The sequence below is a fragment of the Vulpes vulpes genome, chromosome 5 (genome assembly GCF_048418805.1).
Source record: "Vulpes vulpes isolate BD-2025 chromosome 5, VulVul3, whole genome shotgun sequence".
NCBI lineage: Eukaryota > Metazoa > Chordata > Mammalia > Carnivora > Canidae > Vulpes > Vulpes vulpes.
Window position 1 is genome coordinate 26565506 of NC_132784.1, and position 12488 is coordinate 26577993.

Genomic DNA, 12488 nt, shown 5'->3' on the forward strand with positions numbered 1-12488 from the left:
CCAGGAGTCCCGAATGCTGTTTTTAAAAACCATAACAATTTGCAATCAAGTTAGCATAATCCGCGTCGAGGTTGGTAATATTGAAGGAATATGGGTGGCGGTGTGGGTGGGTGGGTGGGGGGGGCAGTTTAAAAGCACAAAGCTTATGATTTATCCTAAATAATACACGTAAAGTTGAGACTAATAGGTGCAAGTAAGTTTTGTAAGAGTCATGTGGCACAGGGAACGCTTTTCTTCCCCCCTGACAATGAATCCTACTAAACAGGGGTCTATGTTCATTCTTCGCCTCTACTCTTTTCATTTGAATATATTTCATTCACAAGCTGTATGATCCCAGTGAAAGTCCAAGAGGAAAAGTCTCAGAGTTGGGGTTCTAGGGTGTATTTGTAACTGTGTGCATGTGGAATGTGTGCATATGGGCTGTATTTAGTTTTCAAATTCCCATTAGCGGAGCAAAGGTGATGGGAAATCTTCAGAGGACAACCATTTTGCTTAGAGATTTTTCCCTTTTAATGGGTCTATTTATTATGAAAACACAGCTTACTGAGTTCTTTATATATCAACCTCACCTCTTAAAACTGAGAAATCTCATGATGTGAAACACTTCCATTGATGTGCTTTGTGTCTAAAATAGAAACTTAGGTACTTCCAAGAATAGGCAAATTGCAAAGTTTCTTTGATTACAGTTACTCGGATATACAAGGCAATATAAATACAATTTAAGCTAAGAAACAGTGAGGTCTATAGGTTACATTACAGATCACTTGGGCACTGAATTCCCTGAAATCTACTCATCTGTTTAGGACAGAGGGAAAAAAAAAAAAATCTCATGCTATCTTAAATAGCAGGATATCTTCCTTCCTCTGTTGATCTGTTGTTGACTGCTTATTTTTAGGAGGGGTTGCCTAGCACCTTGTCAGGAATACCTTTATTTCCTACTGTTGATCATAAAAAGAGACACAGAATAAAATGAGGAACAAAAATCACTGTAGCTGTCATATTAACAACCTAACTATTGAAGAGGAATCCATTCCATTTTTTTAAATGTAGAATATGTTTTGACTTTTTTTTTTGTCACGGGAAATCATTAATGACAATGATCTGTTCCCAGGAGGATGCACTCCTGTACCTCGGTCACCTGAGATGATTTAAAAATGCCTCCACCTTATTGCTGTGACTTAAAAACACAGCTTCCTATATTTGCTCTTACGATAGAGTTAGCTAAACTGACCAGTTGCGCGTTTGTCATTCTCCTGAAGGAATACCTTCACTGAAGTGGGATTTAAAATTTTTACTTCAGAACACTCGAGTTCAGAATCAGGTCTCCTCCAGTTTAAAGCAGAGTATGTGTGGGTTTAAGTTGGAAAAACACACGGCAACCCAGGAAAATGAAGAATAACTACCAGCAGATTAGATGCAATAGAACGTGACGTTTAATCCCATGGATTATAGGAAAAGTTATTCAGAGTCTTAATTTTAGAGTAATGTTGTTTTTTTTTTAAAAAAGGAAAAGGTAACTTAAATATGTACACCAACATTTCAGTACTGTCTTTTAATTCTAACAGTTACTTCAAATCTCATCCCCTCCACTCAGCTTACTAATAGAACTAGGTTTGTAAAAAAAAAAAAAATTTTTAAAAATTAAAAAAAAATCAAATCATGATGACGATTACATTCCTCGATTGAAAAATGAAAGCAAAGTTCAATCAGATCCTCCACGAAATGTTTGCTCCCCTCACATCCCTTAACGTGTCCCCGCTGCTTGCTCTTCCAAAGTCTGGTTTTCGGAAGCCCCCTACTAATTTCTAACCAAGACTGCAGCACCCACTGTAACGCACTTGGCTTCATGAGCTTTCATACGTTCCCGGGTCACACACACAGAATATCTGATGAAAGAGACTGATCATCCTCCTTCTCCCCTCAGCTCCTCTAACTTTCCTGTCAGGAGCCTGAAAAAATATGCACAGTTACTGTTGCTGAGGGGAGACAAAGTTTAACTTCTGGGTTGGCAATCGGAGAATAATTCATGAGCAGATTTCTAGCAAATGATATGATTTGCTAAATTTTGGTCTTTGATTTATATTTATGTACTCCTGCTACTGTTAAGGTTTTGCCAACCTCAATTAGATCATGAATGAGATCATTTTAATTCAGCCCCCAAACTGTGACCTGACCATGGTCTGAAAGTGTTCAAAAAGTAATTTTAAGCCTCCCTTTGATTTGAAAAGGAATACTGCATGCTTGGTCGTTCATACAAATAACATAAAACTTAATTATTGGATGATTTGGCAGAGGACCTTCTTGCCAAACAACAGTCAATGCCAGCTACTGTGATGCTGGCGATGCCCGGGCCCCCGAGCACACAGCCCCCTGTATCCAGCATTTGTTCATTGTGTCTCAGGGCAAGATGCTTTCAAATGGGATTCATGGATCTGGGAGGCAGGGTGCAACTGGAAGGGTGTACCATATTTATAACTCCAGTTAAAAAATGCTGTCTCACCTAGAAGGGAAGTAGATCTGCGCTGTCAAATCACCAGGAGGCTGTGACAAAGGGAGCTTGCAGCCTGACACACGGTGTAACAACATAGCAAACACCTTTAATCCTGTCATGTCTCATACCCTTTACTTTCTCACACATTTGTGGCTGCTTGAACGTTGACACCTACACTCTTTTTCGAAACTAAATAAGGCAATCTTATTTAAGCCCAAATGCAACACCTGTAAAGTTATTCTTGTGCCCGGCAAAAAATAACCATTAACTCCTTCCTCTTATAAATGCCTCTCTGCTGGCTTTGGCAAGTCTCAAGTTGGTAACAGTCGGCCTGAGGCCCTGACTCTGAGGTTCACATGACCTTCCAAGCTCCGAGGAAGATAGGCAACACTTCCCCCTTGAAAAGATGCGAGGGCTGTGATAATGTCACTGTCCCAACTGGCCTCTCACAGCTTTTTTGAGCCGAAGCCCCCCCTTTCTTCATCACAAACTTCTGGTGTCTTTTATAGTAAGGAGAGAGGCCCCAGCTGCTTTATTCCCTCTAGCTACCATCGTCTAATATTTTAAAAGCTGGAAATGAAAATAGCTTTTCTAAAGATATTTCCTGGAATTTTTAATGTGCTGCCTTGATTCCCTTTTTTTTTTTCCTCCTTGCCAATTATAAACCACCATTTGGAGGGCTTATGAGCAATGTAAGTCCACCTCATCTAATTAAACCACATTGTTTTAAAAGCTTGAACAGTTTTCATGTCTACACGACTTGTCTGAATAATAAACTGCTGGAACCAGAATCCTGAGTGTCTTTGGAGAGCCGGGATTTTATCTGCTGAGTGCAAAGGGCCAGGCACTCAAAGAGTTAAAGAGTGTTCCCGCATTGCTGGGTAGGTTAATATCACAGCTGCCTGGTAAAGCATTATCCCGGTACCTCACTTAACAAAAGCCTCCTTTTGCAAACAGACTCCCACTTTCCCCCCAAGTGTCCAAAGGTGTTTACTGAAGTAAATCTGCCTAAATCCTTCATTGCTTGGGTCATGGGGGTGGATAGGAGGGGTGGAAGGTGTAGGGATAATCTCTTTTTGTAAATTCTGCAAATCTTCTGGGAAAAGGAGGAGGGGGGGGAAAGAGAGAGAGAGAGAGAGAGAAAAAAAAATCAGGAATCTGTGTCACATGCCCGTGTGCCACTTCTAACGTCTCCGCTAGTTCTGCTCTCACACGTGAAATCCGCACAAGGGCCATCGGACAAGCCCCGGGGTCCCCTATGACTCCGGGGCCGCGGGAGGCCGGTGCACCTCTCAAGTTGCGCGCGGGCCTGCAGCTCAGCCTCCTCGAGAGCTGGGGTCTAAGTAAGGACGGTTTCGAGGAAGGGAGAAAAAGAGGAAAAAAAAAAAAAAAGGACAAGACAGTTTAGGAGCAAGATAATGCAGCTGAAAAGTTGTCACGAGAGGCTTCTGCTCTTGCTGTGGTCTCACTCCGATGCCATGAACTGCGTGTCACTTCTGCACGTTGCAAATGGGGGCAAATAACACAGTCAGACCTGACAGGTCGGCCTGCGAGGGTTTAGGCAGCTCCCAGGAAGAAGGAGCCCTGGAGGCATAAACTTTCCCTCCGAGGAGATCGTGAATACCACCAACCCCTCCCTACAAATCTTGAAGCCTCCAGTTTGAGATACAAAAAGGCTGTCATCTCACAAATGTTAAACATACTAAAAAAATCTGAAAAAAAAGTATGGAGAAGGTGTGAAAAACGTGGCACTTTACAGCCCTCAAAGCTTTTTAAAATAGAACAACTTTTCCCCCTAAAATTCTTTTCAGAGAATTTTCTTTTCTTTTTTTTTTTTTCCTTCTTCTTCTCCTTTTTTTTTTTTTTTTTTCCTTTTTGGCTCATTTGAGAGTTTCTTTCTTGGCTTTTTTCCCCTTTCATTTGAAAATATGAATTATCATAAAAAGTCAGGGGAAAAAATGGGAAAGTCTTTTCCAGTTTTCCTGAAGATTTATCAGCGTGTGTTCAGGCTGGGTGTAAGCACCTCTCCCTTTTTTGCTCTGGGCCAGACACCCATCACTGAAACCAGAGCAGGGCCTTGGGAGACTTCATCCCTGCTCTCCTCCAGAGCAGCCTCCAGCTGCAGCGCCCCGCACACACCGCCCACCCCCGCCCTCCCCAAGTGCCCTCACCTCCCTGGTCTGATGATGGTAAACAATAAGGAAGGCCAAATAGTAGGCAGCACTCAAGAGTGGGAAGTCCACACACCTGACCCCGAGTCTAACAGGCTTCTGAGGGAGAATTTGATCCCTCTCTGACACTTTCTACCTCAAGTGTTGAGCGGGTGGCCATGAATAGTACAGACATGCCATCTTGTAACACTATATGCCTGTCAGGAGGGACAGGGCCTGGTCAAGCATCAACTATATAAGGCTGGTAACTAGGGAAAGCCCAACAAACAGCCACAAACACCTAAGTTATTTTACTCAGCTACTACCCTCTCTCCTCCTCTCTCCTCTCTCCTCTCTCCTCTCTCTCTCTCTCTCTCTCTCTTTCTTTTCATCTTGGCTTTCTGTAGCAGAATGCAAATGGAGCCTGCCGGCGGTGAAAGGGCTGAATTGTGATTAAGAAGAAGAAGAGCTCCTTTCTTTGTTCTCCCCTCAGGGGATGTTTACTGGGAGAGACACAGCGGATCAGATATGAAAGGCATTCAGGTCAGCATTGATGTGAGCGAAAGTGAAATCATACCTAAGGCATTCAAAAGACCGCCGTGTCAGGGGTTCAGCTAACGGTGCAGCTACTGTGCGTGTCTTCCCGGAGAGGCAAGAATCTTTTCACAGGCTGGCGATTTTTTTTTTGGCCCCCCTCCCTAATTTACGACAAAATCATAAAAGTTTCCCCACCCCTATTTACCTCCTACCAGATGACACAAGAGTTAGCATTTTTTTTCTCTCTCTCCTTCTGGACCACACGCGAAATTAGAGCAACTTCTAATAACTGTATTACCTTAATGAACCAGCAAGGCACCATCTGAACTGTGAAATCTTTCTTTTTTTAAGCAGATGTATTCATGTGTGATACATATATGCATAATATGTGGGGGAGAACTGAATGAAGGGAAAAGCCAAAAGCACACACATGGATGGCTTTTCCTCTCACTTTTCTCAGAGGAAACACAAGACAACACACACACACACACACACACACACACACCCCACACATGCACACACACAGGCGCGCACGCACCCGCACAGAGTATATAAAAACAGTACAGAACACCTTTAAACGAAATTCTTTATTTACTTTGTGACTACTAGTTACACTTTTCCTGAGAGTTTTCACTGTGACAGGACTGTCACCCAGGATAAAAGTCTCTGGCACATAGCTCTGAAGGCAGAGACTTCCTTAGAGTCTGCTGATTATTATTGCTTTCCTTTTTTTTTTTTTTAAAAAAAAATGCGTGATGAAGAAATACTTGGATCTTACTTTTTAAAAGTTTACACTCCCCACAGCCCAAAGAGTCATTCAATAGATTTTCCAAGTGGTAAGCTGATGCTGTTGGTATAAACAGAGCTATGTAAATATACACAAAATTCACAAATCACAGCAAACATACAAATAACAGGGAGGTGCCTAGATGTTTCAAGGCTTAAAAATGAAAAGGAAAATCACATTTCATCTCCTGATTGCTAAAGAAAGGGAAGACACAGGGGGGGGGGTGGAGAGGGCTATATTTATTGGTTTTAAATCATCCTTCCCTCTGCTCTGAATTATTCTTTTCAAACCTTCGCATCTTGGCTAAAAAGCATATTTGGGCTTATGTTAACATCTGCTTTTGTGGTGACATTTAATTCCGTATATTTTCAACTAGTGTTTCTGCATCACAGATTTTCCTCCTTTATCTCTTTGCTCTAAAAAGACAACCAAAGAGCAATCAAAAAGGTGTCTGACTTGGCCATTCAGACAATTGCCCCCTTGTGGGAATGCGGGAATGAATGGTACAGTGGACACCCCAGCACCATTGACGTTATAAACATGTAAATGAAACACATTAGGGCAGACAATCAATTGTCTGTGAGCATTGCAAACCTGCACTCCCTCTCTCTGTGACAGGCACAAAATAGTGTCTACCTTGGGAAGCCACGGTGCTGGAGAGTACAAGGACAAAGAGTTCCCTTTCACACAGAAGAAAATGCACCTTAAAAGCCTTGGAAGAATGCAGATGACAAAAACTGTCGTAAGGCAAAGAATCTCCCACATCTTGGAATCAATGCGGCGCTGCTAGAGAGCCAGCAGCACTGTCCCTTCCTACCTTCAGGGTAGACCCCACATTTCTCCAAGGAAATATTCTGAATACAGCGGTCAGGGGCTTTGATAACCTCTTGGAATTTTCTTTACTTTGAGCAAATTAAGCGAGCCAGAGAGGAAAGCGTCGGATGCACATGACATAGCACTTTAGCAGGGAACTTTCATCCTGGCTTCCTTCGTATTTGGAAATAAATGCTTAAAGACGCGGATTCGTTTTTATTTGGCAACAGAGACACAATGTAAAGTTGAAAATCCCGAGCCCACCCTTGCCCCCCGGCGGGGCGTCACACTGGGGGGTGCCAGCAGGCCAGTGGCCCTGCTACGAAGAAGGCAGGCGTGTTGCTGCTACCCCCATCGACTTAGTTTTTCCAAACCGAAATAAAACCAATATATCAGTCTGGATACATAGCCCCCAGTCTTGTGTGTGTGCAGCGTGACGAAACTTGCAGAAGATCTCCGCAGAGAGAGAAGGATGGAGATGGATATCTCTGGAGCGCCCTCAGAACTGGTACCTGCCACGCAAACTGCCTCTGAGTGTTGGGAGGACCAGCGAACCAGGCTCCCTGTAAACTCATCAACTTTGTGGAAGGAGCTACTTGCAAAACATCGCCCCACTTGCAAAGATGACCAAGTCTGGAGCCACTGCAGCCCCGAAGGAAACTTCCCTGCCTCAGTGTGTGCCAAGGGGCCCCGACTGCGGGCTGGCCCCCACCCCGGCCGACAGCACCTCGCAGGGGGGTGGGGGGGTGGGGGGGCAAGGGCCACAAGCCCTCAGGAGGGGCTCGATGCCTCCCTTTTCCTTTTCACTTAAGCATCTCTGAAACGGAAGCAACCTCTCCGTCCTCCGCTGCCTCTAAGCATCACCAGCAGCGCCTCCACTCCCTCTGAGGAAGTGGTAAGGAGAGAGAGAGGGCTTATCTTAAAAAAGGATCATCATTTCTGCTCATCTGATTGTTCCTCCCCTAGGGTCCCAAGCCCTGAAAACATCCAACTTTAGCCCTTTACTCTACCACTGCAAGTCGGTGACCAAAGGCATTTGTAAAAATCTTCCCCACTCTCCCCCCATCCACAACCCCCCCCCCTCGCCCACCAGCCCCAACCCTCTTGATGAAAGTTTGTAGAAAAATCAGATTTAACTTTCCTTTCTGCCTTCCACTTCCTTTTCCCTTCCACTCTTAATTCAGTTTTCATTTAAAAGACAACTTTCATTCCCTTCTCTGAAGCAAGCAGTTTCCGGATCTGATTTTTGTTACGACCTGCGTTGTGTTATGTGCGGATTTTTCCAGAGGCTGATGCTGGAAGGCAGTGGGCCGGGGAGGCCGGCCCATCTTCCCAGGCTCCGCGGGAGGCAGGAGGGAAGCGGGAGCATCCCCGGGAGCCCGAGCCCCGAACCGGGGGCCAAAGCAACTAACTTTGCAAGTTACAGCCGGGCCCGCCAGTGGCAGGCAACAGCCGGGCACCTCCCGCGCCAAGGGCTCCTTCCTGGCTCCAAGGCTGTGAGGAGATAGTGGGGTATAATCAGGGGAATGGGGGGGGGGCTGGGTTTCCCCCCCTCCTCTCCAGCTTCAGTGAAAGTGTTACAAAGTGAGTCAGGCGACTGAGGATCATCTGACTGAACTTTCTTGAAACCGACACACATTCTTGTCTGCCGGCAACTCGCTTTTTGCCTCCTTCCCCCTCACCCCTCTCCCCCTTTCCTCCTGCTGCACATCTTACTTTCTGGGAAGAGACTGCATCCCTTCCATGTGGGGGAAAGGAGACTGTCAGCTCTGGATTAACTTGGCCCTGGCACTGTCTTTGCCAAGCATCTTGCTGGCCTGAGAATCTTGAAGGCTGGATTTTGGATTCTTGTTTCTCTCTTTGCACGTTTATTTCCCTCAAACTGCTCCTTCTCCTTTGCTTTTTCATAATTGTGTACAGCATCGTCTTTTAACCCACGTTCTTGACCAGCCTTCACACACACACACACACACACACACAGGCACACACACACACACACACACACAGACCCAGGCACGCACAACTGCTTTACAGGTTTTTTTTCTTCTTGTCGCCCTCGTCTATATATACGTTGTTGACTTCATTAAATTATATAAAGTGCCATTCTAGTTTCCTGGATGACCATCTCTCTGTCTGTCTCTCTCTCTCTCTCTTTTTCTCTTCCAGCTTCTTACTTCTGTGATTAGTATTGCCATTATTCCTTTCCAGGAATTTCTATATGATTTTGATAAGCATCATCATATTTAGTGTTATCAGCAAAGACACAAGCTCAAAAGTGACATCTTTTCCATGAATCCAGGAAAGAAGAAAAATCCACTCAGTTCAGATAAATCCTGGCAATCCCCAAAGGGAAAGGCATTGGATATGTGCTTGATGAGAAAAGAAAATGAAAAAGGGGGGAAGAAAACTCTTCTACCTGCTTCTCAAAACCAGGGCATTGCTCAGTCAGATTAAACCCAAAGAAAAACAGTGACAAGTAACCAATTCACAGCATGTTTTTTCACACATTATTTGGGAAAAGAGACAGGTAATAGTCAAAGTTAGAGAAGCTGTAAGCAATGGACAGGCTTGCTGTGAAGTGTGCAAGGTCTGAGGTAAATGCCTTAAAATGTGCAATTCAACTTTCCATTTCGGAGTGTTGAGGCTTCTCCCAAGTTAGGGGCTGGGCGGAGGGGAAATGGTTGCAGTGTCCATGGCTGAGCACCTCCCAGGCGCTCTGGGTTCACCTGCGAGCCCCCAGCAGGCCTCCCTCTCCCCGCCAACCCCACCCTCAGGGTTCCCAGGAAGCTGGGAGCCCTCTATTTCCCCAGACCTGAGCTCTGGCCTGACCTCAGGGCCCGGGCCAGGCTGGTCATCGGTGGCAAAATCCCGAAGGGGGTGGGAGGAGGCAGGAAAGCAGAAACAAACATTCTAAATAGTCTCTTCTGCAAAAGAACACTTCTGGGAACCTTGCTTTATATCTCATTTTCTTCTCTTTTCTCTCTCTCTCTCTCTCTCTCTCAATCTCTCTCACTCTCTCTCAAAAAAGAAAAAAAAAAATGACTGTTTAACATAAGAAGAAAAAAAGAGCCTCCTTGACACAAAGCTTTTGTTATCCAGTTGATCAGCACCACGCTTTAGATACTTGTAAGAGGGGGAAAAAAGCCCCACAACAGACATTGATTTTAGAAAATCAATAACCAACATTTAATAAAAGGAACAGAGGAAACACAAGAGAGGAGAGGGGGACATTAGGTATAATTTTAGTGTCTACTAAATTACCCAGAGATGGGGAAGGGGAGGTCTCCTGAGTAAGGACCACCTTAAATAATGCCAGCTACCAGAATGGAGAAAAAATTAAATTAAGAGAGAGAGAGAGAGAGAGACAGAGACAGAGAGACAGAGAGGGGAGAGATGGACTTAAAAAGAGGCAGCCTCAACTGGATCTTGGGGAAGCAGCTCGGAATATATTATTGTACTTGTTTTTTTTTTTCTTTCTTTCTTTCTTTCTTTTTTTTTTTTTTTTTTTTTGTAATACTAAGCCAAGCAAATAGATCAAAGGCAGCACAAAGGGAAAAGGCAGGATAACGTAACGAACAGTTTCTGACCAAAATTCCTCTATCACTCCCCCATATGGCTCGACACCTCCAGCACAACAAGCAGGAGATGCACACGCACACGCACACGCACACGCTCACTCACACTCACACTCACGCGCACTCGCGCGCACACACAACCTGGGGAGGCAGAGACCCCGAGAGCAGCATCATTTGTCCCGAGTCAGGGCTCCGGGTCTTTGTGCCTCCACGGCCCGCGCCCCCCCGCCCCGCGCGGCTGCCGGGCAGCGGCCTCCCGGGAAAGTTGGTCCGCGTGGGCCGGGGCGCGGGGCGGGCGCGGGGCGGGCGCGGGGCGGGCGCGGGCAGGGCGCGGGGCGGGCGCGGGGGCCGGAGGCCGGGGAGCCCGGGCCGGGCCCGCGGGCGGCCGCAAGTTTCCTTCCCGGCCCGAGCCGGCGCTCCTCGGCCTGTTCGCCTTGGGGCTTGGGCCTCCCTGGGAGGCCCGGAGGGTCCCCGTCCGCTCCCGCGGCGCCCCTCGGTGCCCGGCCCGCTCCCCTCCCCGGCGCCTCCCGCGCTCTTTGCCAATCACTTTCCTCTTTTATTCCCACGACTCGGTTCGGGGGCGATACCTGGGGGGCGGGGGGCGGGGGCGGGGGCCGGCGTCTGCGTCCTGCCCCGTCCCTCTGCGCACCCCCTGCCAGGGGACCCCGGCGCGGCCGCCCCGCCTGCAGCCTCCTGCGTCCGCGCCCCTCGCCCCGTCTCCGCGCTCCTCCCCGGCTCAGCCCGGCTGCCGGGCGCCTCCGGAGCGCGCGGAAACTGCCCAGAAAAGTCTGCGTGCCTGCCCCCCGCGGCCCCGCGGCGCCCGCCCCGGCCCCGGCCCCGGTCCCGGCCCCGGCCCCGGCCCCGGCCCCGGCCCCGGCCCCGGCCCCGGGCGCGCCCTGCCGGGCCCCGCCGCCCGCGCGGACCGTTACTTGGCGGCCGCGGACTCCGGCAAGAAACTTTGAGGCCGGCGGCGGCGCAGCCCGGGCCCCCCCGCCCGCGCCCGCCCGCCCGCGCCCGCGCCCGCGCCCCCGCCCCCGCCCCCGCCGCGGGGTCCCGCGCCCCGGCCCCGGCCCCGGCCCCCGCCCTGCCCTGCCCTGCCCTGCCCGGGCCGGGCGCTCCCGCAGCGAGCCGGGGACCCGCGGACCGGGCGGCGGAGCGCGGCGGAGGGCGGAGGGCGGAGGGCGGAGGGCGGCGGGGACCCCGCGGGCGAGCCTCTGCCTCTCCGGGGCGCTCCCGCCGGCCCCCCCCCCCCCGGCGCCCCGGTCCCCGCTCCGCGCGCCCCGGCCCCGGCCCCGGCCCCGCTCCGGCCCCGCTCCCGCTCCCGCTCCGGCCCCGGGAGAGGCTCGCCCGCGACCCCGGGCGCCGCCGCCGCCGCCTCGCCGGCCCTTCCCGGCCCCCCCCCCCCCCGGGGCCCGCGCCGCCGAGCAGCCCGGAAAAGTTTGGTTCGGGCCGCTTCTTACCGTTTTTCCTCCTGGGATTGGCTTGTTTGCGCCTCTTGCACCGGGGGCCATCCGCCATGATCGGCTGCTTCATTGATAAGAGCGGATCAGATGGCAGCTCGCATGGACTCGGCGCCCTGCTCCGGCAGCACGCAGGCTCGATCTAGCAAACCAAACAGCGACAGTGTGGGCATCGCCGCGCCCGCACCGGCGCCCGACAGGGCCGCCCGGCCACCCCGGACCGGCACCGGCACCGGCACCCGGCGCCCGGCACCCGGCACCCGGCACCCGGCACCCGGCGCCCGGCACCCACCCCTGCGCCGAAGCGAAACTTCGGCGGCCCCCTCCCCGCCCCCGCCCCCCACCCCCGCCCCCACCGCCACCCCCACCCCCACCCCCCGCGGGCCCCGAGGCGCTTTGTGTGCGTTCCTGGGCGCTGCGCTGCGCCCGCAAGGGGGGCCCCGGCCCCGGCCCCGGCCCGGCCCCGGCCCGGCCCCGCCGCGCCCCCCGGGGCCCCGCCGCGCCACCGACCGACCCCGGCCCGCCCGGCCCGGCCGCCGCCCCCGCCCGCGCCGCCCCCCCCCCCCCCCCCCGGCCCGGCGACCCGGGGCGACGCCAGCCCGCTCCCGCTCGCATCCCCATCCCCATCCCCATCCCGCGCGCCCCCACCCGCACCCCGCACCCCGCACCCCGCAC

General features: G+C 50.8%; 1 protein-coding gene across 3 annotated transcripts in view; it reads right to left on the reverse strand.

The window, feature by feature from the left end:
• ZEB2 (zinc finger E-box binding homeobox 2) overlaps positions 1 to 12488 on the reverse strand; it is a 134152-nt gene that overhangs the window by 118774 nt on the left and 2890 nt on the right. For all 3 annotated transcript variants that reach the window (XM_072757688.1, XM_072757689.1, XM_072757690.1), the window contains exon 2: positions 11814 to 11955. In XM_072757688.1, the coding sequence (XP_072613789.1) occupies positions 11814 to 11886 (73 nt within the window). In that variant the 5' untranslated portion in view covers positions 11887 to 11955. The remainder of the gene's footprint in view (positions 1 to 11813; positions 11956 to 12488) is intronic.